Genomic DNA, 25,461 nt, shown 5'->3' with positions numbered 1-25,461 from the left:
AGAAATAAACACCTCGTGACTTTATGAGGAAATAAAGTAGATACAGTGGATGGATAGATACCGTTCTTGGCTAGACGCACTTTCGTCTCTCGGCTTTTCTCGGCCCTCACACCTTCAGCCCGTTAATGTGAGCGGCTTTACAAACGGAGGTGCCGCAGAGCAGCGCTTCGGGGCGCGCGACAGCGAAAATAAGAATAGAGTCGAGTGACTGGAGTGAGGAGAGCGTAAACGCCGCCTCTCCGCCTGTTAAGTGGCCGCGTTCACACAAGGAGGCTCAACTCGCTCTCTCAGGTCACGACAGTACTTGTAACATACTCAACACACACACTTCATTAGGTTAGATACACCCGATTACAGCTAAATTAAAAGAGGGGGTCGGTATTGATTTACACTATCCAAGGGGATACGTATTTATATACGGTAGATATTTCCCCCAAAATGACACAATTCACCTACCACAGCTACGCTATATGGTCGTTTTAGCCGTATGAAAACTTGTGAAGCGCGTCATTGTATATCAACAATTATCACATGTAGCGCCCTATGATATCTTATTCCATTTTCTGCACTGCTTATCCTGTTCAGGGTTACGGGAAGCTAGAGCACTTTGGGGTGAAAGGTCAACTATAGCCCGGTCACTATTAAATGAATCCAAAAATAACAACAACCTTCAACAAATGGTGAGCTTACATTCATTGACACTCATTGGTCACAAGCAGATTTTTTTTTTTTTTTTTTTGCATTCCCAGCAGAAATATTTTCGAGAAAGCAGCTACCACAGACTGCGGTTGCGGTCGCTTTTCGCTCAACACCAATAGTGACCGCTGACCAGAATGCACTGGGCTGCTTGCCCCTCCGAGCCGACGCCCTCTCGGAATAAACCGCTGAGCGAGCAGGCGACACAGAGGAACGTTTCAAACAGCCCCGTGTATTTAGCAGTCGCAAAGATGAAAATGATCTGCTGGAGGAAGACAATTAATGCTACCAAAAAAGACTTTTGAAAGCGATGACTCATCTGTTTACGAGACTTCTACAATTGGGAGAGAGATGGCAAAAAGTGAACACAGATGCTGCGCATTTGTGTCCTAAAATACAAAACGGAAAGCACAAGTCAGCCAATAAATGAGATGTTCCTAAAATACACATAAATAGAGCTATCTTTATTGTCAGAATAATGGTTGTGTAATTGATGAGACCGAGGGTAAGTTTAAGCCCAAAACATCCAGACATCATGTTTACCGGCCCAACAACCGTTCGACACACTCTCAAATCCCTTCACACGCTTTCCAATCCAGCAGTTGGGGGGAAGGTGACGCTCCTACTAGTGTGATGGATCTTCTTACAAAAGCAGCAACTATTTCTGGAGCAGTTAGCAGCGGAATGGACTCATGCTTTCATTTCTCCTTTTGGACTTTAGGCAAGTCTCAAATAAAGCGACGTTCCCGTCTAGTCACGGCGTCTAATTTCACTGGAAAACATCTCCGGCGGGTGACGGACATGCTGACACTTTCAAGGCGTTAATGAAGACAGAAGGCAGCGGGACGTTTTTTTTGCTAACAAGTTTGATGCCGGTCACATTTTGGGCCGCGAGGCGCTTGGAGTACACGTGCATGATGGATGGCGGGAGATGCATCATCGCGAAAAAGGTCACGCGTTGCTCAAAAGCAGTCAGTGACATTCAATTAATAGGATGAATCAAGAGTTTGTGACTGACAACAGCAATATGTACCCCTATGCTCTCCGCCCGTCCATACATTTTTTATAGCGCTTGTCCTCATTAGGGTTGCGGATGATACAGCCTATCCCTGCTGACAGCGAGATAGGAAGTGTACACCCCTGGATTAGTCACACTTTGACTTTATGTGTCTTTGTACTACTGTTTTAACCCCGGAGAACCCAAGAACCATTTTCTTCTTTGGAAAATTATGAATTATACATTAAATGACTGCTATAAGTTCACTGAACACCAAAATATATGTTTTTTCAATTTTAACCCTTGTTTTTTGAACTAGCTCAGAGTTGCTAATTTATCAAAATATATATATAAAACATACTCCTAGGCATTCTGCAACATGATATGAAATAGATGAACAAAAAAAAAAACAATTTTACCATCTGATGGTTTGCTGAGAAGATGGTTTTGTTTGGATTGATTTCCAGCTCAACAAAACAGCATGTTGCCAGCCATCTTGTCACCACCACTCTGGCTCATGTAAGCGCAATATTCATCCACTAGATGGCCCCATGCAGGGGTCAGAAGTGGCACTCTGGACTTTTGAAGTTAAATTTGTAAAAAAAAAGAAAAAAAAAGGTCTTTGTTATTTGAGTAGCAGAATTTATAGGGGCCAAATTTGACCCCGTGGGTTCTCCAGGAATGGCGTTAGCAATGTAGTTCCGCAGTTAATTCTGATGAATTTATGAGAATTCACCACGATTTCCGTCGATATGCCACCGTGATAGATTGGTCGCGCACGCTGTACTTTACACGGGTTGGCTCTGTACGCCAGTCATTTCTGCCATAAATGTCTTTTTGGGGGGGGGGGGGGGGATATGAAACTTGAGATGGTTAGACGTGCCATCCAAATGATGACAATTGTTGATGATACCATACAGCATTTTATTAGCATAATAGACCAGGAAACAAGTCCAAAATAAACATTTTTGATTCTTGTGTTCCTTCAAGTCTTAAAAGTTGATGATGTGCTGGCAGATTTATTGGCACGCAGAATTGATTACAGAGGCCGACACGATTCGAGGAAATGAGTATATTATGGAGTGACCATGATTTTGTTGATTTTAGCGGTGTAAGAATTAAAAGCAATACTGCAAATATGGCTGAGGTACAAAATGGTGGGAGGGAGGCAATCCAAAAATTCATTCCATCTTGTTTTTTTATAGACAAAAATGAGACAAACTGAATCTCTCTCTCTTGTTTTCCATACAGCGTATGGTGGCTTGCAGCTTTAAATATGCATAACAGCTTCTTCCGAACCGCCTGGGGAGCGAGCACGCCCTCCCCCCCCCCCCCCCCCCCCGCATAAAACAAAACAGGAATACAGTTTGTACCGCGTGACAAATATGATGAGCACAAAAATGTATCCTTCTTTTAAATACATGCAAGCAAACAGGCCCCATGAACGAGTCTAACCAACATGAAGAGCGAGAGAGGCGTGAATACGAGGAAGCCATGAGAAGACGAAGATGAAAATAAAAAGGAAATGTCAGGGAGGAGGGGAATAAAAAGCAACAAAGCAACGACACAAAGCCTTCTGCCACATTGAGTGCTTCCTTGTGTCAAATAAGCCTCGGGTAGGGAAAAGGAGGCCGCCATGCCGGGCAGCCTTTTGAATAAAGCAAAGCTTGCACAAATGGTTTGACATATGTGTCCCTTTCTGCTTCAACATTAAGACCAGAGCAAATTAGGCAGAACAGTCAAGAGTTTAGTAGATGCAAAAGCTGGCAGGGCTGAGGGTTTTCCGAGGGGCAGAGCGGTGGTGACTCCCGTCCGAGTACAGTACATCTGTTACAGCGGCAATTAATTAGCTTTTGCGGCTAATTGTTCTACCCTGCTGGTTTGCAGGCGAAAGTGTCGCAATTTTGGATGAGTCACCGGGACCCGCGTGGCCGCCTCATGACGGGAGGCTCGTTCACGAACAAGGGGCTAAGTTTCAGAAGTGTGCTTTCAGCTCATCACGAGTAGAAGAGGGACCAAAAAGCTCTCTGGGGGTCTTTTGGTTCAGGACAAGCAACACGGTGCCTTCAGGGAGTTTTCACAACGTAGGAACTTGCAAACACACGCTTGACCTCGCCTTTCAGCATATGAATAATTTGTCTTTATGTTTTTATGATTGTGAGAAGCCAAGATCAAAACCATGATTAAATGTCCTCCTCTCTTGGATGTACACTGCACAGATTCAGTTTCTTGAACTCAGCACGCTGGTTTGGTGCAGGGTTGTCAGATTGGCTGACACTTCCGAAAGCAAACAGCATCTAACAAGTCCAGATTTTTTTTTTTTTTATCCTTCTGACCTGAAGTGTCTGGAGAGCAGGGACCTAACGTTTAATTATTCCAGCAGACCGTTACATTATTAACTATAATTAATAATCTTCAATAAATCATAAACTCTGGTACAATAGCCAGTCAGCTGGGAGCAAAGACAGCATCCGGAACTTCCTGGGCGGTGCGGGAGGTAATTAGGCACTGTAATGCATCCTGCCTGCTGCTGAAGGTGGCAGGGATGTACAATCGGGAGAGTGGAGGGGTGTGTGGTGAGGGGGGGGGGGGCAATTTCTCAGCTTTGTTGATATTCATACACCTCGGCGGGCTTCAATGAAACAAAAAAATCTCTACTTCCACAGTCATCAGGGTCTGTAGAAGGAGGGTGATGCCCTGCTATGATTGTATTTGAGTGGTTAAACAAAATTAGACATCAGGCAATATTATGGCGGCTGCACAATAAATGCAGGATTTCAAAAAGTCACTCGCATTTAGTGGTTACTGTTAAGCGTCACCTTAGGGATTATAGCCTCAGAGGTTGGCTGGGCCTGTGTATAGTTACAGTATGGATGCCCAATTGCCCATGTTTGTGCATGTCTTTTTGTGTGTGTGTGTGTGTGTGGGGGGGGGGGGCACATCTGAAAGAAAAGAGAGGTCTATCTGACAGGCAGGATTAGAGACAGCGCACGGCAGGCCGATCATTACCTCACTGCAGTCTTAAATCTAAATTAACCAGGACTTAACTCTCATACAAGACCTCTAATCTGCTCAAGGGGGAAAGTAGTGCTTCAGGACGCCCACAAGAGCTAAAAACAGCACAAGCCAACATTATTTCCCGGAAATCAGTGTGAAGTCTGCACCTTTGTAAGAGAACAAACTATGTGCTTGTTTCAAACTAAATTCAAGATGCGGCACAGATGGCCGATTTCAGGCCGTTGATGCACACAGAACGCCGATTCAAACTAACTCAAGGTCATATACGCAGTGAAAACGAAAGCGACAATAAGTGGAACATTCAAAATGGAATGCCACAAAAGGTCAAATAAATGACAGTTCAAAATTCATGAAAAATGTCAGCCAGACTGCATCTCAGTACGCATCTGCTAGAATAACTGCACCGCGTGTGTTCTTGTGGTGCCACCACAGATGGGCATCATTTATGGAAAAGAATGACGGTGACCATAGAACTGGAAATGGAGCAAAGTAGCGGCACTAGTATAAACAAGTGCTGCACACGTTTCTGTCCTGCCTGCATGCGAGATAAACATTCCAAATTAACCTTTGCCCCCCAAAATGTAAACAAAATTCTGCATGCATTATATAGCACTGCAGCTACATGCCAATGGTAGGTTGTTGAATTATATTGAACATTTTTTGGCAAGGAACATTTTTATTTTCAAAATGAGTCGAGGGCCACCCGAGTTGCCCATCCCTGCTCTAAAGTAACTCGATCACCTTAGGCATTTCCATGCACTGGCACAACATATACCGTACTAAGACATCATCTAAAAAGTACATTATATACTGATGCATGATAGCGCTTTAGCATGCCGTAATCTAGATTCTGTCATCAAAGCTTTTCAAGCCCCCTGGTGATGACCAGGTAGTGACCTCTGAGCTCCACCGTAGTGTTTTTATCTAAGTGCTGATACATATAAAGTGCGGTGTATGGGCTGAAACTAAGCCGTCTCGTGTGTGTGTGTGTGTGCGTAAGCAGAGTAGTGAGGCCTTAATGGCATTAATACCAACATTAATGTGCTTATGTTCTTAGCTAAACGTCTCGTTGTGTCGTTATATGTGAAAAAGCTCATCCGTTCGCAATACATTTACGCAATTCAAAACCAAAAAAAAAGATAACACACCACAGTTACAGTCAAGTGCGTGTGACCTACATAACATTTTCCCTGTCTAGGTGATTTGCATATATTACAATTACAGCCCCATTTTGCGTATTGTGACTACGATGAAGAAAAAACACCAGATAGAGCAAACGGGCTGTTCTCTCAATGTTGCCGCTTTAGCCAGAAGCCTTGCCGAGTTCAATACATGTGTGAATTAAACATGTATGAAGAGAGAGCCGTGCCATTAAGACATGCTCGAGTGTTTGGGATGAAGAAGATGCTTGCTAGAATGGGCTCCATTACTCAGGCGGCATTTTACAGAAAGGATGCAACTTGGATGGCGGAGAGAAAACCACCTAGAGTATGAACCTAACCATAAATGCATAAACTAGATGACAAAAAATACAGTTTTGCAAGAAAACGATCCGGACACGATAGCGAATCCAAAATAACCTCAATTCTTTGGCTAAACAACACTTTGACAGATTAAGATTATAGATTAGTATTCCAGCTCTGATTAAATTCAACAAGGGAAGATTTGCCTTCTGTGCTGTTGGCCGATCACAATACTTCTCTTTGCCTGAAAACGGCACATAATCTGAATGGTAACAAAAACCCATTTCCATTTCTCTGGCTTGGACATCAATCATAGCCAGCGTACGAGCAAAAACAAAGCGCTGGTACCAACCTGACGGAGATGTGGTTGTAAAAGAGTCCAGAGTCGCTGACGCTCTGAGGGAGGCCGTAACGCAACACTCGTACCCGCTGGATGTCCATTTTGGTCAACAGCTGTATGTGATAGAACCTGGCTGGTTGTTCTACCCTATTAAAAATCTCATTAAAAGCATGCTAATAATCCTCTGATAAAAATCCTGCATTGTAAAAAAAAAAAAAAAAAAAAAAAAAAGACAAAAAGACTGGACTTGTCCTCGTGGAGCTCACGTAACGAGAGTGATGAATGTCCATCCGGCAACAAAGAAACGAGGGATGGACAGGCGGCACAGATGAAGTCATTGACTGGCCTGATGTCGCTCTAAAAAACAGATGACCGTGTGTGTATGTGCGAGTGTGTGTCATTGAAACTCTGTGTTGTTGTTATTGTGTTAACCCAGGGGAGATTACCTCATATCCATCTCAAACAGACTCTAATGCCCACCCCCCCCCCTCAAATCCACGAGGGATGGGCATTTTGCTACACTATTATTTTTGTAAGGGGGTGGCAGATGGATGGTGGGAATTGCACAGCAACTCATGATAGGATTCTATCACAATATTTTGCCAATGAGAACATGTCTGACAACAATTATGCAAAAAAACAAATAATATCTCAACAACAATAATCACAAGCTACATCACATTTTTCTTGTGTAGAAATACCAACAATTTCTTTAATACAAATGTGTTTAATGTGTGCGGAACATATATTTTAAGGTCTGCACGCTAAAAAAAAAAGTTTTTTTTTTTTTAAACGATCTCTCTCGATATATTGCGGCTATTCACCTTATTGCTGGTGGGTCTGGAATGTAGGTCCGAGACCATTGCTGTGCCTGCCCAATTAAAATTCACTGATACTGGCCCAGAACAGGCCACTAAAAATGTCATCAATAAAAATGAAGAAATCAACACGTTTTTGCTATTTTTTTCTTCTTTTTAAATATTTAAAAGTTGTTTTTTTGCACATCAGGTTCATTCCACAAGGGATGGCTTGAAAAGCCTAGAAAATGTCAAATTATGTTAAATATTCAGTTAGATTCTATACTACAATAAACCTAAATAATAAACGGATCTGGCAGGGCCATCGACACATGGCTCGTTATTGTAGGACCCTGTAGGGCAAGGGTGGGCACTGGACAATGAATTTTACAAAGAGGTCACATGAGAAACAAACAGGGTTGCTGTCGTGTCTTCTTTTGACAGCAAATCAAATGAAAGTGAATCCATAGCACCTTGGCTGCTTGCAAACATGTCGTATATTATGCCTCAATTGAAGACATGATTCATCAACAATCCATTACGAGCAATCAACAACCAATGTTGCCACAGCGACCCACAATTAAACTCAATCCAAATGAGTTCCTATTGACTAGCATGGCCCGGACCTCAGAGGTCAGTCCTAGCAGAGAGAGCCAGCATGCTAATGGTCAATTAACTTGCAGTGGTCATGGATTACCTCTCAGACTCAATTAAGGTCTTACACTTGAAGTACAATGATTGGCTGATTGCAACCTAGAGGCGGGACTTCCTCACTAGTCTGGTAAGGATTACGGGTTTAAACATAGTGTTATGTTATTTTCTTTTTCTCTTTAGCGGCGGCAACTTTCCTGCTTTGATGCGCCACATGGACAAAACAATTGAAAATGTGGTGGGATGCCAATGGCTCATGTAAGCATATGTCAAAGAAGGTCCAGGGATCATTTGTGTGGCCGACTGTGGGTAAATGGTAACAAGCTCCATCTTTTTTACAACAAGGTTGACACGAGCCTCCCGCTGAAAACCATCACAGTAAAACTGCCTCAGGGTGTTTTCTGAGAAATAGTCGGGTTTGGTAGATATGTAATGCACACTCCGGGAAATTCTGCAGTAAATGTACAAACTAGGTCATGTGAATCTAAAGTATTAAGAAATAAGGAACCTGGATAGATGCTGTTTGATTGTGTCTGCCCTCAAGACACCACCAGCGCATGACAAAAATATGGCCCATCGATTCAATACAACAAGTCCAAATGGAAAAACTTTATACACTCAATATGTTGTCTGTCACATGATGCTGTCTACAATATCTAATGAAATCAAAATAATTGAGGTCATTCCAAACGAATGTTTATCTATCTATTGCAAATAAAGCAATTACACCAGACAGTAGCAAACAAGTGAATAATAATAATAATAATAATAATAATTGTTTGTCCTCACTAGTCTTGCCGGTAAGCTGACTTCTGGCCAAGACACATAGTAGACTCTTGACTGATTGCCAGTCAATCACAGGGCGCAAACTTCCCACATTCCCATTCAGTATGGACAATTTTGAATCTTCACTCTTCACTGAATTGTGGAAATAATTTGGAGTTTTTGAAGAAACACACAAGCACAAAGACAGCAATCCAGCTCCACACCAGCAGGCCAGAGTCGTGATACAAACGTCAAAACTGGGAAGTGAAGAATACGTCCTAATCGTTATAACACCGTGCTGCCCATCCGTGACATTTTCTGACCGCCCCCCCCCCCCCCACAGTCTATATAAAGTAAAACATAAAAAATTTAAAAATAAATACCGGGGCTTTTATTTTGATGTACACATGTGTAGTGCCACTTGTATATTATTTTATTTACATATTTTGTCTACAATGTGGTAAAAACTTTTCCCGGCCCTCTCTAGTGACTATTTTTCAAAAAAAGGTGGTAATGCCAACAGTTTTGTTAGCAACATTCTCATTTCCTGCACATTGGCGGGAACTGGGGAATTCTGACCGACAATGATTTGGGAGTCCCAACTTGGAACAGCTAACACTGTAACAATATGAGTTAGTGATAAGTGCACAAAACGACAGCACACGAATATACGCACACTGCTTATTTTTTTGTTAATCTTGATAAATACTGTTTTTTAGGGATGCACGATAATATCGGTACCAGATAATAAGGAAATCCGCCGATAATAATAGACTTGCCGCATTGGTCCATCTGTTGTGGCTCAAGTTGTGCCCAATTCCTTAACCCCTCCCCTCTCCTATGGTAGTGTCGCATATTTGTGACATCATAATGCGCGCAACGTCGTGTTCACAGAAGATGCATCATGGCGACATGCAGTCGCCAATGTGGGCTTTTTTTTTTAATGCGTCTCCCTAAAAATGTTACCCTCGCAGTTTTTGTTGCATTTTTAAAACATGACTGTTTTGTTTTGGCAAACTCAAAGTGAGTTACTGGTTGTCAGAGATATCAATAAAATTCAGCTTCATAGAGCTTTACACAATGTTTCAATCAATGTATTTGTACATTAGGCTTATAGTAGGACTCGAAAGTATATTTGTATTCAAGTTAATTTTGCAAACAATTATCGGCTTATCGGTTATTGACACTCTCTAAATTATTGGTTCATCGGTATCGGTTGAAAATAGCATTATGGTACATCCCTACTTTTTTTAATGGCTGCTAATATTTTTTGGAACGTGTTTATTTCCTAATTAAAAGAATACATTTAAATCTTTATATAAATGAATTCAATGAATAAGGATTACAGTTAAGGCTAGCATGTTGGTTAGTCTTCGACTAAAATGCCAGTTTCTCACACATGGCCCCTTTGAAAAATTTATTGCCCAACCCTGCCTTACCCCAATAAACGCTTGGTACTTTTTGCAGCTGAGGATATAAACACCCCTGGCCACCATACAAGGTGTGCGGGCTGTCACCATGGCAACAACAGCAAAACTACTGTCATTCATTACTACGGTCCAAAATGTTGGTGACGTGTAAAATGATCACCAATGGTTGCTTTAAAACACAACAGACAGACAATAACTGATCCTAGCATGTTAACCATAATATTGACAATCAATCAATCATTCATTTCACAGTGAATGATTGTTATGTACCAGGCATGGCTTCATGGAGGCTTGACCAATACAAAGGAGGGAAGAGAAAATGTATTTTAGAATATCAAATACAATTCTGGAGGGGCGACACAGATTTCTGATGGGCCCTGCAGCGCCATCCCTGTGGACACATGCGATGTATGGACACAAGCAACCCTCCCCCACCTCATCTCCTACACTCTCCATTCCACTTTCCTCAGCATACTAATCCTGATCCTTAAAGAGATAGGCTACTTCAGTCAGGGAAGAAAAGACTTCCGAGATAGCGTGTTTTGCAAAGTGCACGCAAAGTTCATCCATCCATAGTCTGGCGCGAGCTGAAGTCCATCTCAGCTGACTTTGGGTAAAAGACAGGGTACACCTCGGATGCATCATGACACATAAACAACCACTCGAACCCGTCACACCTATGGACAAAATTTGAGTTTTCAATCAACCTAACATGCATGGTTTGAGAATGTGCAAGGATGCCACAGAAAAAAACAAACAATGGGGAGGAGCCTGCTAATTCCATACAGGAAACCTCTTTAGTGTGTGGCAGATGTACTGACCACTAAGTCAAAGACTTTCTCGAGACAAAATGTTTTGCTCCTGCGGCTGGGCTTACGCCGAAACAAGAGCACCAAGGTTCTATTTTTGAGTTTAAAAGAAAACAAGAATGTTGTGGCCACAGTGCAAAAGAACATGTTGTTTGACTTGACAGTAGATTACTAGAGTGCACTCAGTCATGCACATAGTGGGAATAATGTCATGGCGTCCAGCACATCTGTGCATCGTCCAATCACATCGTAATCTGCCAATGTCCCGATATCACGCCGTCATCTGGCTCCGTAGTGGCACTCATTCCAGTGTTTAGCGATTAAGCGCTCTCTATCCCGCGCTTCCTGTACTGACTTTCTCACACTCGCATGCAACTCAGATGGGAGAGATCCCGCGAGGCTCTCCAAACAGCTGACGGAGGTAAGTCATCCCCTCCACTCGGGGGGGGGAATGGAGCCAATAAAACAAAATGGAGCTTGGCTGGAGAAAAGAAACACAGTCAAGCAGCATGATTGGAAAGAAAAAGGCAGCATTTTTTAAAAATATTTTTTTACAATCCAAGGCTGGAGCACAAGGGAATTGCATCCAGGGAACATTTTGTGGTCACGCTGCTTAAAGCCAGAGGAGCCAACAGAAACATTCCAAAGCCATCTTCTATCAGACTCACTCCAACACAACACTGAAGCAAAGATAAGGTTGTCCTACCCGAAATCATCCAAGGAATACATGTTGCCGGCCGTCCAGTCCTTATGGAAAATAATGGAAGGAGGTGCAAAGGAGGAGATTATGGAGGAGAGACTGGGGTGTTAATCTGAGAGGAAAGAGCGACACGCATGCTGCCGGCGTCAAAGCTTTCCTTCTTCACATCTTCCAAAGAGCAAAGTGAGCCTGAGACGCTGCTAAGAGGACGGTTGCAACAAGAGTAAGGGAATGCAAGCCCGAGAGAGAGAGCGACGGAGAGAAAGAGAGGGAGGGAGGGAGGGAGAGAAAGAGAGAGCGAGTGGGAGGGAGGAAGAAAGGGAGAGAGGGAGGGAACATGTGACCGGCAAAGACCAGTCACCTTGTTCCATTCGTTTGCGAGAATGCTGACTTTCTGCCTCCATGGGATCATTTATGCTGTAACAGCTACCGAGCCTATATACATTATTTCAAACACACAACCTGTTTTCTGTCCATCTTCTTCCTGAGGGCTCTGATGTAGAAAAAAGTGTGGTGACTTCCCGTAAGACAGTCAGCCTGATTAATATTGCGTTTATGGAATAGGAGTTAAGCATCAAAATCCACACGTTCTTATCCATCTCAGGTGGCGGCCATTTTGTCACTTGCTGTCAACTGGAAATGACATCACAGTTGCTGAGGGCTCAGGTAACGACACGGCTCACCTGCTTTCTGAAGCTGGGCCGTGATTGGGGTTTATGCTTAAGCGTATGCAAGTTTAATCATTAAGTACGTATAGTCCATTCAGACCAATTGATCATGCCTCTTTTTTTTGTTTTGTTTCACAAACTGGCTACAATTCAACAGATTTAACCTTTAACTTTAATCTTACTGTATTGTGATCAATAATTCCAGAAATAGTCATTCAATCAATCTGGGCTGGTCAGTTTCCACTCCCAAATAGCACAAAGGGAAACTATGCCACACTGAGGGCATCAGATGGAACAACACCCTAACAAGCCACATGGTGGGGTTAACCAATTTATAATAATGCAGAATTAGGGCTGCTTGATTATGGAAAAAACGCTAATTACGATTATTTTGGTAATAATTTAAATCACTATTATTCAAACCGATTTTTTTTTTGTACAAAACAAGTAAATGTTTAAACTTTTGAAAATATGAAGACAAATAAAATTATTTGAAACATTATAATTATGTAGGTTCATTTTGGACCAAACAGAATTTATAATAATATAAATTATTTATGTAACAGCTACCGAGCCTATATACATTATTTCAAACACACAACCTGTTTTCTGTCCATTTTCTTCCTGAGGGCACTGATGTAGAAAGCTAGTTTTGACAAGGGTGTGAAGTGAAAGAACTCGCGTGGGCGTGCCTCAAAACAACTCAAAATTAATATTATTAGGGCTGCTGCTATGGAATATTTTGGTATTCCAATTTGGATAGTATTTGGTATTTGGATAGAAATAAAAATATACCTGTGTATACTTTCTTGGTTAAAGAACAATTATAAATACACAAGACAAAAAACACATTTACATGTAATAATTAACAACCAACTGGTTTTCATTTTTAGATAATTAAGTAATCATAATGAGATTTAAATTATTATTATTACTTAAACTGTGCTTGTCAGTAAACTATTTTACTCTGAAACTGTGAAATTTTAGACAAATCTCTCCCCATAGAGTTTGGTCAATGAAACTAATGTGACGTCAGACCCACAATAGCGATTTTGAATCAGCCTTGTTTGCTAATAAGTGCTCAGTAGGAACGGTAAAATTTAGTCAGGTGTTAGCATTTAAGTCAATCCATTTTCTGTACCGCTAATCCTCACGAGGCGCGCTGAAGCCTACCCCAGCTGTCTACGGGCTGTAGTATTTACGCGTTTGAAAAGTAATCAGAAGGCTGGAGCACTTTACCGCTGCTAGCTAAGGCGGCTAGCGGCTGCTTGGTGCTAGTAGTTCGCTCTTAGCTAGCAGTGGCCGCTAAACGTTAGCAACAGGCGCCGTACAATACAATGGATATCAGCATAACTATGTTTTAGCGCTCTTAACTGGAACTTGAACATGACTTCAGGACTTTATGTTACTGATGTCTGTCGCTATAGTTTGGGGCATTTATAATGCCGTTGTTCACAAACTGAATAGACGAGCACATCGTCAGCCTCTATACCGTGACGACACGCTTCCGGAAACAACTTCAAAATAAAAGCGTTAAAATGCGTTGATCTACATATACTACTCGGTAAGGTTTATTTTGAAATTGTGTTTCTCTCAGCGTTAGCCCCGTGCACTGTCATGCATACAGCTTGACTACGACTATCTCGGCGGGTGCCCGAGGCAGAAATGAAGATGTGTTTCAGCCCTAGTATTAATAATCGTTTTTGTACGATTATGCCAATTTTGTAATCGTGGAAGGTAATAATCGAAATCATAATTGAATTTCGATCAATTGCACAGCCCTAGCATAAAGTTTGAATAGCGAGTAGTCGGGTAAAGAGCGTGCAGTGGAAAAAGTGCTCACTATTCAGAAAAATGGCCTCTGAGTTGCTTTAATACAGCAATCAAATCCCTAAATTGGCCACACTGATGTGCTTGTGCCAACTACAGAAGCTCCACCTTGTTTGCAGTTATTTCAATATTATTGATCTAATTTAAAATACAGAGCAGGAACTGTCATAACGCTTCAAATCCCTTATTTTTTCTGGAACTCCAGCTTGAACTAATACTGAACCTGTCGATGAAATGAGAGGGGGGACTGGGGCAGGTTGGCTTTGTTGATGGTGCAGCATCCGGAGGCGAGACTCACGAGTCAGCGTTTCAAATCCCGCTGGCGCTCCTACCTTTTCCCACTGTGAGTCACCACAGCGGTCAGCCTGCATTAATAGAACAGGAAAGAACGCCTCGCATTTTAGCCCCCTTGCACCCGTTTCAAAACCACACTCACATATAGTGTAGACACACAATGAAAGCAGCAAGTCTGACAAGAACAGAGAAGCACCACGGCACAATAAAAGCACTCTGCCTAAAAATAACTCTTGTGCACGGACACTTGCGTTGATGCTACAAAGGAAGCAGCCATGTCGAAAAAATGATCTCGCCGACTTGAATTGTTCTTGTTTGTGGAGAGTCACCATCATCACCAAACAGTTCTGTCTAGCACATAGGTGCCAAACTCCGGTCCTGGAGGGCCATTGTCCTGCAGGTTTAGGATGTTTTCGTTCGCCAACACAGCTGATATATCATCAGCAAGCTCTGCATAAGCCTGATAACGATCCTGCTGATTGGAATCATCTTGTGTTGGAAGAGGGAAACCTCCAAAACCTGCAGGACTGCGGCCCTCCAGGACCGGAGTTTGACACCTATGGTCTAGCAGTTGAGGCAAAATGAAGTGCACTATTTGGCCGCAACCAGCAGAGGCACTGTTGATTCAGTCTCAAACCAGTTTGCTGTCCACAGAAGTACAGTAAAACCACAAGTACACTAATCACAAATTCACCTAGTCATACCTTGACTAATGAGTGATACAAGTTACAAGATTTTCAAGATACAAGCTACCGCTTGCTCTATTTTTTTTTTTTGCCTTGAGTAACTTGAGAGCAATCATTTGGGTTACAAGTTCTAGCTATGGTGGCAGAAAACTTCACAACAAGCTAACATTTGCTGATAGTAGAGCTCAGTCACCCTTGACAGTAACGATTGACTTCAGAATAAAATCGAATCGTTAGTCCTTGTACTATGAAATAAATACACGCCACAGTCCAACAAATAAGTTTTTCTCTTTAGTTCAAAGGGCTTACTTTAACCAGGATGTACTGTGGCCAAAAGTAGAACCAGTTGTCGTAAATCATCGCTGGCTAGGAACAGTTGCATCTGTTCTAGTTGGCTAGCTAGCTAGCTAGGCTGGCTAGCCACCCTCGCGTTGATACACTTGATGGGCTCTATAATGTATTGTTAACAGTTCCAGTGCCAGCCTGAAACCAGCAGCTTCTGCTGTTTGAAAAGTTTCTGTCTAATTTGAGTAAGCACAAGCACACACATGGAAGGTCTTTTCTTTTTTTTTTTTTTTTAGCATTTATTCATCACTAAATTCATTAGCTAGTTTAGCATTTTTTTCAAGTAATATAAATGGGTAATATTTGATGTTTCACATCACTGTTTTATATTTCTATCATTAACATTCTCGCTTTATTAAAAAAAAAAATCAGAAGAAACTCACCAGTTACTCAGTAATTGAGTCTACTTTTCAATTTTACTTGCGTAACATTAGTCTAAAGTAACAGTTTAATACAGTAACAATCATGCTTTTACTTGAGTCCAATTGCTGGCTGCTCTAAACACCTCTCCAGAGAAGTATTGTTTTCACTATGCCATGTGATCAAAATAGGTAAAATAATGACCACCTCTGATGTATGACGAGACCCACAGCACGGACGTCAAACTACAGGCGAGAGTCTCATACTGTAAATAGAAGTTCCCGGGATTTGGGCTGGAGGTTTTGTGGGCCCTGCTTCAGTCTGCATACCAACATAAGCGAGCAAGTGGCTGCAGAGTAATACTCACAGTCAAATTTAGAATGTGGACTGATGGAGGCAGACGAGAAGATGAGCTTAGTGTGTGACTGTTTCATCGGGGAAGGGAAAAAAGGGAGGTTGGGGGGGTGAGGGGGCTGCCTAACCTGCCTGGCAACCACCAGAATAAACACCTCCCTCCTTCTTCTTCTTCTTAGTCTTCTTCATTGCATGCGTGATTCTCACTCCCCTGCAGCCACCACCGTACCACCTGGTGCATAGTCAGTGATGCTGTCGTTGCCATGACTACTCGAGGCTTTTAAAGCTTCATCTGTAACAATTGGGGCGGGGTCACACCTTGACAATAGACGGCTCCTAAATTAGAGGAAATAGCCAAAATAGATTGGGACGAGAGGAAGGCGAGTCCCCCCACCCCCACTTAACGAGATGTGGTAATTCGGTAATATTGACACAGTTAATACATCCCACAAGCTTCTTCTCACAATATATTTGATGTTAAGAGTGAGAATGTAAATGAATGAATGTAGAATGGAGAGGATGGTACATCTGTCATGACGCGACAAATAGGGCGCGTGGGATTAGCTTACCTCATGTCGCCGTCTTTTCTTCACACGACGACGAGGAAGCCAATGGATGTTTTCGCCGTTTGTAGATATATAAAAAATACAATATAACAAGTCGAAGAGGCCTCGCGTACGTGGAAAAGGCGTGTTTTAAGGGGCTATGTGATGAGGCGTGCTACGGCTCAGGCTGTCTCTCCCATCCGCTTTGTGCTCCGGCGTCTCGGCTGCACACACGCGCCGCGGCGTGTCCTTACATCCATGTTCTTTGTCTTCTATTCTCTTCTATTCGCTTGGAAGCGGGCTACCGGGCGGGTAAACAGTGGTCGTCAGCGGCCGCCGCCTCCTTCACGCCATATTTTCTTCCCATTCGGAGTGTTGTTGGTTGGTCGGAGGAGCGAGGCGGAGAGATTTGGCAAGGTTACAATGCGGCGTGCGGAGGAGTCGGCTCAATGCTGCCCACCGGTGGCTAAGACGCGCAACTGCACACAGGCAGCGAGACCGCCCCTCGGGCTATGCTTTTTTTTTTTTTTTTTTTTTTAATAAATATCAGTGATCCCCCGTCTATTCGCGATTCACCATTATAGGAAAAAAAAGCCTAAATAAATAGATTAAAAATTATTGTTTCAACTGCTGTAATGAGGAAAAAATTAAAACGTAGTCATTTGTGATAAGTCTTTAAAAAATGAGAGTATTTAGTTGAAAATTAATCATAATAAAACAGATAATAGGAAAGAGTAAGAGGCCTAGGAGTTGTGAAGTAATACAGAGTCATCAGAACAACTATTTCAAACTCATCTTACAACATTACCCCAAAGTGGTTTGCAGATCATTTTAAGTGTTTTGGGATCATAGTTTCTTGGTGTTGAATGAGTTGACAAGTTTAATTTAGACATGGTAGTCCTTTGCCACCACCTTGTGGCATCTATAGGTAGTTACGGTCAAGTATTTCAGTGTGCGGTGACAATTCTGCACCCATTAAGAGGGTTTACTGTACACACAAACAATGACAGACATTAAGTGATGTTTTATACAAACGTGAGTCGCAGTCGTTTAGTTTGGACACGGAATCCTAGGAGTTTTATTTGGTTTTATCTGTCAGACAAATGTTAAATGTTCAGTGGTAATTGCGGGTCCAGGTGCATCTTGGGAAGACAAAAATTCCAGTTCACAGCATTAGCCTCATCATCAAACCGATATGCTAGTGATTCCAAATCAAAGCAACATTTTGAGCGTGAAATTTACATGTACAGTAGATGATTCACAGATTAGAGGGTTGGAAAAAAAACATTACTGGTTCTTGGAAAGATTTTAATGAAGCTTAATTTTGCTGTCCCTCGCTTAACAGACTAAATGCATCTTTTGATCAATTATAGATTTTTTTTTTAAAATAATGTTGGATGAAACATGTTGCCTTGACTGAGTTTGCACCACGGAGGAGCACATCAGGCAGTTACAGTGATACGGTCTCATCCTTCCACTCCATGGCTGCACTCAACAGTAGAAAGATACTGTTATTTGCCAAACAAAAAAAAATAATAAAAATAAGCACGTTATGGATCCCCCTTACAGGTTGTATTTCCATCCCTGCTCCTAAAAAAAATAAAAATCATCTTAATTCATCAATTTTCTCCACAAATTAGTTACGCTTCTTTATAATCTGAAATATTACCCCAAAAAATGTATTTTTTTTTTTTTTTAAATAAGGTGTCTTTTGGAAGCACAAACAACTCGCCATTTAGTGTGTGTGTTTTTTTAAATTGATGGTGTTAATGTTCTTTAAGTTAAATATCTGGTACACAGTTTGCAAATGCATATAAATCAAGTGCAATTGAGTAAGACGAGTTTAGGGTAGGGGGTGGGGAAACAGAGTGTTTGATCCAGGCCGCCATGCAATTCTCAAAGTACATAAATATAGCCGCAGAGGAACTGTTATAAAAAAAAGCCCAAAGACATTTAACCCCAAAAAGCTCATAGTATGATATCTGTTTGATCGATGGCCCTCAGACAATTGAAAATGCCCCCTGATAGTAACAAGGAATTTAGTTGCTAGTGGGATGTGTCTAATTTATGTGTTGCCGTCATGAGAAGGGTTGTACTTTGCCAGGGGGTTTCCTGAGTGCTTTAATACAATAGAAAATAAACTAATAAAACAAAAACTTTCCATGCAGTTTTCCATCTAGTCCTCTTTCTTTTGGCTTGATTAGTGTAATGTCAGTTAAAAAAAAAAAAAACGTCAGTCCATAAGCTGTGTTAGGAATGCACAATTTGTGTCATAAATTTGAGCCTTTGGTTCTTTAAAAAAAAATTGCCATATGTGAGTTGACCACAGCAGTGATTTCGATTTTAATCTGACAATTCTTCTATCGATATCAACAATGTATAGTGACAGAACAATGAAATGCTCTTCCACTGGCAAAAAGTAGAGCATTATCCCGCGTGTACACTATTTGTGACATTTGTTTGGTGGTGTGCCATGAGATTTTTTTTTCTGATCTTAAATATGTGCCATGCCTCAATTCAGGTTGGGAACACTGGACTATACAGTATGTTGGAGAGATTTCACATGTAGTGTGATTGAATGAAGAAAAACAGGGAGAAACACGAAGCAACACACCACACTTCACCAGTTCATCTCACCGGGGACCTGAAAGCAGACCCGCAAAGAAAACCCCTCTTGTTAATTCACCTCAGTTCACATCCACGTTATTAGGCATTTCGCTTGCTTCCTTCGTAGTGCAATCGGGTCTTGGCTTCCGCTTGGCGTGAGCAGCAGCAGAGGGAAGTCCACATTCCAAGCCTCGTGGCTCAGACTATCCTCCATTGCATCACACTCATGTCCTTCCCTCCCGTCGACACCAGGCAGCTGTCGTTATGCAGGAAGTTCACGTTGGTCACGTGGCTGCTGTGGCCACCGTAAACGTGGCTGGGAGCCTGAAATCATGAGCATAGCCAAAATGAAGAAGTACAGATACGTATAATGTAAAATGCAAATGCAAATGCAGTGTATAATTTTTATGCATATTGTTTGCTGTCATTCAACCTCAATTATTCAGACTTTTCAGTTCTTACAAGCTACTTTTAATGCTGACTGCACATTTCCAGCAATTATCTTCAAACATAAATTATGTATTGTAACAAAGTACTTTGTTAGTTTCCACCACAATTTTTAAAAAAATTTTTTTTTTTTTACACAGAGCAGAATGTAGAACATTTACCCTGAACTGAGAACAGGGGAAGGAGAAGAGGTGGACCTTCCCGAAGTCGTCCCCGGTAGCGAGGAGGTTCTTATCATTGGATTTGCTTCCAGCATTGATGTCGGTGCCGTCTGAGCCATCAGACCACACGCCTGATGGGAATGTCAAATGCTAGTAACCCTAACATACTTCCTAACCTTAAGAGAAGAAATGAGGACGATTAAATGAAACGTACCAAAAACCTGAAAGCCGAGAGTGCAGGTGTGTGTGGCCCATTCAATGTCTCTGATGGTCTCCATGCTGACCACTTGTTTGCACACGGAGGGGATCCCTGCGAAAACACACACACATGCAAACACACAATATAGTCTTGTCTGCATGTATGGAGAACTGTTGGGACACTTTTTTTGGGCAATTGCGTCATCAGGAAGTAGAAGAATAAACAACACACATTCAACTCGTCAAAAAATGCTGGATTCGCACATATTTGCAAGTCTAGAACTGTCATGCAAAAATGGGAAATAAGATTTTGGGGGGAACTTACAGTACAGTATCTCATAGTCTCCTGAGTTAGACACCAGGTACTGGGAGTCCACGGACCAGTCCAGATGGGTGATGAAACTAGAGTGACCCTGTAAAAAGATGTAAATGCATTAAGGGTGTCACGTGATAAAATTTTTTTTTTATTGTAATTCAATCACAAGACTTAAATAGTTAACTCACGATTAATCACAAATTTCACATGTTCTAAATGTGCAATAAAATATTATAAAAAAAAAAATCATACTCTTTAACATAAAAGTGGTGAAAAAAAATAAAACTAATAGAAATACAGTCATTGATACAATAATTTCATAGTAATTTATAAAATTGAGTTAAAATTAAAAACATACACTGTACTGTAAAAAAAAAAAATTGAGGTCATTTTTCTGCCACTAGATGGCATTATTGCATTTGTAACACGGTGACAGCTCAGTGCATCTTCTTTTCATATTATGATCTAATCTTTAACATAAAGTAACTTGTGAAATTTTGCGCATTTTTAAAATTGTAAAATGCAATTTGACCTCAGTCTCCACTAATATATGCATTATTATTACATTTATTCCTGCTACATTGTGACGTGGACATGGAATTCCCCCTGTACAGGCTGTCCAAGTAAGGGGCGGTCATTGATTGCAAATTCATTATATATATATATGAAAAAAAATGTGAGAACAATATCCTGTGCTATTTCTGACTTCAAAATTTAATACAGTGTAAAAAGAAGAAATGTAAACAAGCTATCACATGTGACTGGGATGGCAAAAGTCACAAAGCAGGCACTCACTGAACACTTCCCCACTCTGCTGTACTTTCTTCCATTTTCTGTCACGGCATAGATGTAGATGTAGCTGTCATGAGAACCAATGGCCAGGAAGTTGCCATCTAAAACAGGGTTTAAAGTAAAGAAAATGCAACCATCTTAGCTGTCAACAATTTTCTAGTGAATTGCACAAAAAGTTAAGCAATAGTTTCAATTTTAAATCAGACTTGTAATGTCACTTAACATCATTAATGTCACCAAAACATCAGGGAAACTAAAATGGGGAAAAACAGTCAACCGCCATAGCTCCACAATTTAGTGCTACATAGTTCTCAGTCTTTGTACTTCCAGCAATTATCTTCAAACATGCAAAAAAGTGTGACGAGCAGGACTACAAACAACTACTGTATGAAAAAGTGCAAACCTGGGCCGAAGCTCATAACAGAAAGCTGTTCATTTCCATCTGTGTGCACTGTGACTAAATCCTTTGAGTCAGTGTCCAGAACCAACCACCTGCAGGGCCAACCGCACAAAAGAAACGTGTTGATCAATGTAGAATTGATTTCACATATCATTTCCACAGATGTTAGTGCACCATCAAATATTTATTACGGTGTCTCTTTCAAGAAGGGGTTTCCCTACCTGCCAATCTGGGTTCCTATGGCAACAACAGCTCCAGACGGATGGAAATCTGCTGATTGGGCGGTGTCCTGTAAGGATTGTTGAAAGCTTAACAACAGTTTTAAAAAAAAAAAGTGGAGAGAAATATCTTGCAAAAATGACAACAGAAACAAGATTATCAGTTGCATGACTCAGATAAATTAGTTGTGATTCTATTGGTGGCCTTTAGGGGGCAGTGTTGACTTACTTCCAAGTTTTTACTCCAGATGAGCTGATGTGAACTGGAATCCCACATACAGACTTGCCTATCATAGCCACATGTGAGAAAATGGGGTTTACAGGGGTGCACAGCCAGACCCCACAACTCATCAGTGTGACCCTAAGAAAACGAAATATTCATTTTATTTATTTATTTTGCGGTGCCTTCTCTTAGGCACAAATTGTTAGAATGGAAAAGTGGCTAACCTGAGTAATGGGCACAAACTCGCCATCCAAGCTGCCTTGCAAGACAAAGTTCTTTGTGGTTCCGATGAGAACAGTCTCCCCTCTGCCCTCTGCTACAGTCCGGATGGGACCAAACACATCTGGCACCTGCGACCAAGCCATCAAAATAAATTGCGAACACTCCCTATTTATTTGGATTGCGGTTAGTCACATTCGTCTTTTACTGCAAAGCACTATCCTGTTCACTAGCAAAATAAGACGTCATCTGATTTATTTATGAAGGGCAAAATCTGCAGCCTGCGGCAGTGCTGCTTCTTGCCAACGTAAGCAGCATAGTTCTTCACAAGAAAGTATATACAGTGCATACTCTTTAATATTTTATCACAGCATTCAGATAACTCAAAATCCAAAGATGAGATCCTCAACAGGGTAACTCTCGTACATACTTATGTGTGGAAAGCGGAATAATTAAATATTCATGTTTACTATTCATGAGTTGACTTATTTGAATGTGGAACCTATCCCAAGCGATTCGTCGAAAAACTCCCCATTTCAATTGTTTTGCTCTTCCTATATTGCCCTAAAATGCCGCAAAATGGCACCAAAGCCTAATTGGGCAGATGAAGTATGTTTAAGTCATACATCTAGACTGAGAGAAAAGATACGTTTAACTTTTTTTTTTTTTTTTTTAAATGATATTGAACTTTTATGGCTTAAATTATTGATCCATTTAAAACATTTCTGGTGCGGGTGTCAATTAATAGCAAATAGTGGAAGATTAATGTACTTTTCCAGTGCCACATAATGTATTTGTCCATTTCTCACCTCCACTGTTTGGATCTGCCGGTAGCCGCTGTCCCAAGAGATGAGGCGGCAGTCTTTGCCTCCAGACACCAACGTGCCATTCCTCAGCATGCACAGGGCAAAGATGCTGCCTTCGTGAGCTCCGTGGATGACGTGGCTGATGCGATTAGTGCCTGCGTGACAGAGACGACGGGATAAGATGGACGAGAAGCTTTCGGCCCAGAGAAAGTCGGCTTGCTGGAGGCGAGCTCGTAAATGGCCGGCAGTCAAGACAGGTGGATCGATAGAGTGGATCAGTGAGAGATTATGTTGGAAGGATGTCTTCCTCATAATGTCCCAAGGATGACTCCGTTATAAATAGACAGCTTTTGAGCTAATAATGACTTTAGGAGGATAAACATATTGATTAGCTGGGTTTCCTAGAAGTCTGCACACAAGCATGTCAATCCATAAGTGTTATATACCTTTTCCCCACACCAAGATATTTCCACTTGAGTCCCCAGTGATGGTGTCTCCATTTTCTGCGAAGGTCACACATAACACGAACTTGGGCTTCTCTTGTTTCTGTAAATCACAAACAAACAACATGTAGCCATTTAAATTACAATAAACCACCTATTATAAATTTACAGCACTAAAGTCCTCTCTAATAGGAAAGTAGTACATTGTTTTTGCACTATGTTGAAAATACAAAAAAATAAATAATTTGTAAGTCCTTTTTAAAGGGTAATATTGTAAGATTAGTTTGCATTCTAAATTTTTTAATATTGTAGAAGTAATTCTTTAAACATTTTTAGACGGAGCATCAACAAATCACTCTTTTTTTTTCATTATTTGCAGCTGGGAGCTGTTCCAATCTCCCACGAATTGTGTGGAATTATTGTCTACAGTATTAAATTTAAAGTATAAACAGCACGGTGAACCTAACGATTAGCATATTTTCACCACAGTTTTAAAGGTTTGGGGTTCGAATCCGGGCTCTGGCCTTCCTGTGTGGAGTTTGCACGTTCTCCCTGTACTTTTTTTCTGGGTAATCCCGCTTCCGCCCACATTCCAAAAACATGCACGTTAAGCTTACTGAAGACATTCAATTGTCCAATAATGGAAAATGGAAGAGGGTGACGTAACGTTTTACCTCAAATAGTCCTTGTTTCTTGACCAGCATGCCCTTTTCCAAGCTCCAAAAATGGAGATGTGATTTGCCGCAGGTCACCAGGATGCTGCTGTCAGTCGGGTGAAAGTCCGCAGCAAACACTGTGTCGTTGGACGTCTGAAAACCAAAGATGCGAGTTTGCGTGGATACGTGACCCGAGATCCAATATAAGACTTGTGTGAAACTTGGGTTCCTAACGATTACCTCGTTCATATTGAGAAGGGCGATGTGAAATGACAGTGGCGCAGGGGCTTGTAGTTGAGTCAGGAATTCAAATTTGTCATATTGACATATTACATCATGATTAAAAATATAAATAAATAAATAAATCCGATAAACATTAAATTTATGCAACCCATGAAAAATGATGGGGGGGGGAACCCTACCCCTTTCCCCTAAATTGAAAAATATATACTAAGAACATTTTGAAAAAACAAAAAAAAGCCAAAATTGTATTTCAATTGAAAGAGTGAAACTCATACATCAGTCATTTAACACATCACCATATACAGTATATTCCTTTTTTTAGATGGTGAGTTGTGGATTTTTTTCGCGTGAGCAATAATCTTCAGTTATATGAAATACAACATAAAATATTTCATTAGAAGTGAATATATATAAAAACATGGAACCTACCAAAAGAAAGATTAGAGTCTCTTCTTCCATCAGGACAAAAGTATATTTCTATCTGTTTTCATTTTGGCGCAACTAGCATTAGATTATAGCTAAATGTCATCATTATTCACAAACCTGTTGAAAACGCTGGAAAAAAAGAGCTCGTTGCAACATGACACTGGCTGATCTCTTATAGTCTGCTGCCACCTGCTGGCCGTTTTTGTAATAACTACCATTACTTCTAGCATTCAGTTCAGAGACTCCATCAAAGATAGTATGCTCTATCATTAAAAAAAAAAAAATAAATAAATAAATAAATAATAATAATAATAATAATAATAAAAAAAAATAAGAAATTAAAAATTAAAAATTAAAAATTTAAAAAAATAAAATTAAATAAAATTAAAATAAGTCTTTGGGAGCATGGTAATATTTAAAATAGAATGTATTTATAAGTTTTTGGAAGCAAATGAGTTAAAGGTTTAAAAACTACAGCAAATTTGACATGACTCTTGATATGTAAATGCACAGTTGGCAGAGAGATGCTGCCCACAGGCCATACTTCACCACGGATGG

General features: G+C 40.9%; 2 protein-coding genes across 12 annotated transcripts in view; both read right to left on the bottom strand.

Moving 5' to 3' along the window:
* The window catches only part of evla (Enah/Vasp-like a), a 31,286-nt gene extending 14,077 nt beyond the window's left edge, over positions 1-17,209 (bottom strand). Inside the window, exons 1-2 of one of the 4 annotated variants that reach the window (XM_077558019.1) lie at positions 16,773-17,209; positions 14,388-14,529 (exon numbers count right to left, since the gene is read on the bottom strand). Coding sequence is in view for 3 of the 4 variants with exons in the window: in XM_077557994.1 (XP_077414120.1) it covers positions 6,527-6,615 (89 nt within the window). In the remaining variant the exon portion in view is untranslated. Of the gene's footprint in view, positions 1-6,526; positions 6,908-11,672; positions 11,912-14,387; positions 14,530-16,772 lie in introns of those variants that run through there. The other 3 variants (XM_077558012.1, XM_077558003.1, XM_077557994.1) reach the window with 3 other exon arrangements.
* Positions 17,210-17,797: 588 nt separating this feature from the next.
* The window catches only part of eml1 (EMAP like 1), a 43,575-nt gene continuing 35,911 nt past the window's right edge, over positions 17,798-25,461 (bottom strand). For all 8 annotated transcript variants that reach the window (XM_077557963.1, XM_077557924.1, XM_077557933.1 and 5 more), the window contains 12 exons: positions 24,253-24,387; positions 23,582-23,681; positions 23,139-23,290; positions 22,335-22,460; positions 22,117-22,248; positions 21,891-21,958; positions 21,673-21,761; positions 21,273-21,370; positions 20,487-20,574; positions 20,178-20,273; positions 19,964-20,094; positions 17,798-19,679 (listed from right to left, as the gene is read on the bottom strand). In XM_077557963.1, coding sequence (XP_077414089.1) covers positions 19,554-19,679; positions 19,964-20,094; positions 20,178-20,273; positions 20,487-20,574; positions 21,273-21,370; positions 21,673-21,761; positions 21,891-21,958; positions 22,117-22,248; positions 22,335-22,460; positions 23,139-23,290; positions 23,582-23,681; positions 24,253-24,387 — 1,341 coding nt within the window. In that variant the 3' untranslated portion in view covers positions 17,798-19,553. The remainder of the gene's footprint in view (positions 19,680-19,963; positions 20,095-20,177; positions 20,274-20,486; positions 20,575-21,272; positions 21,371-21,672; positions 21,762-21,890; positions 21,959-22,116; positions 22,249-22,334; positions 22,461-23,138; positions 23,291-23,581; positions 23,682-24,252; positions 24,388-25,461) is intronic.

Source organism: Vanacampus margaritifer, chromosome 1 (genome assembly GCF_051991255.1).
Source record: "Vanacampus margaritifer isolate UIUO_Vmar chromosome 1, RoL_Vmar_1.0, whole genome shotgun sequence".
In the NCBI taxonomy this organism is placed as follows: Eukaryota; Metazoa; Chordata; class Actinopteri; order Syngnathiformes; family Syngnathidae; genus Vanacampus; species Vanacampus margaritifer.
The sequence above is the reverse complement of the archived record's forward strand: the minus strand, read 5'-3'. Positions and strand labels throughout refer to the sequence as shown.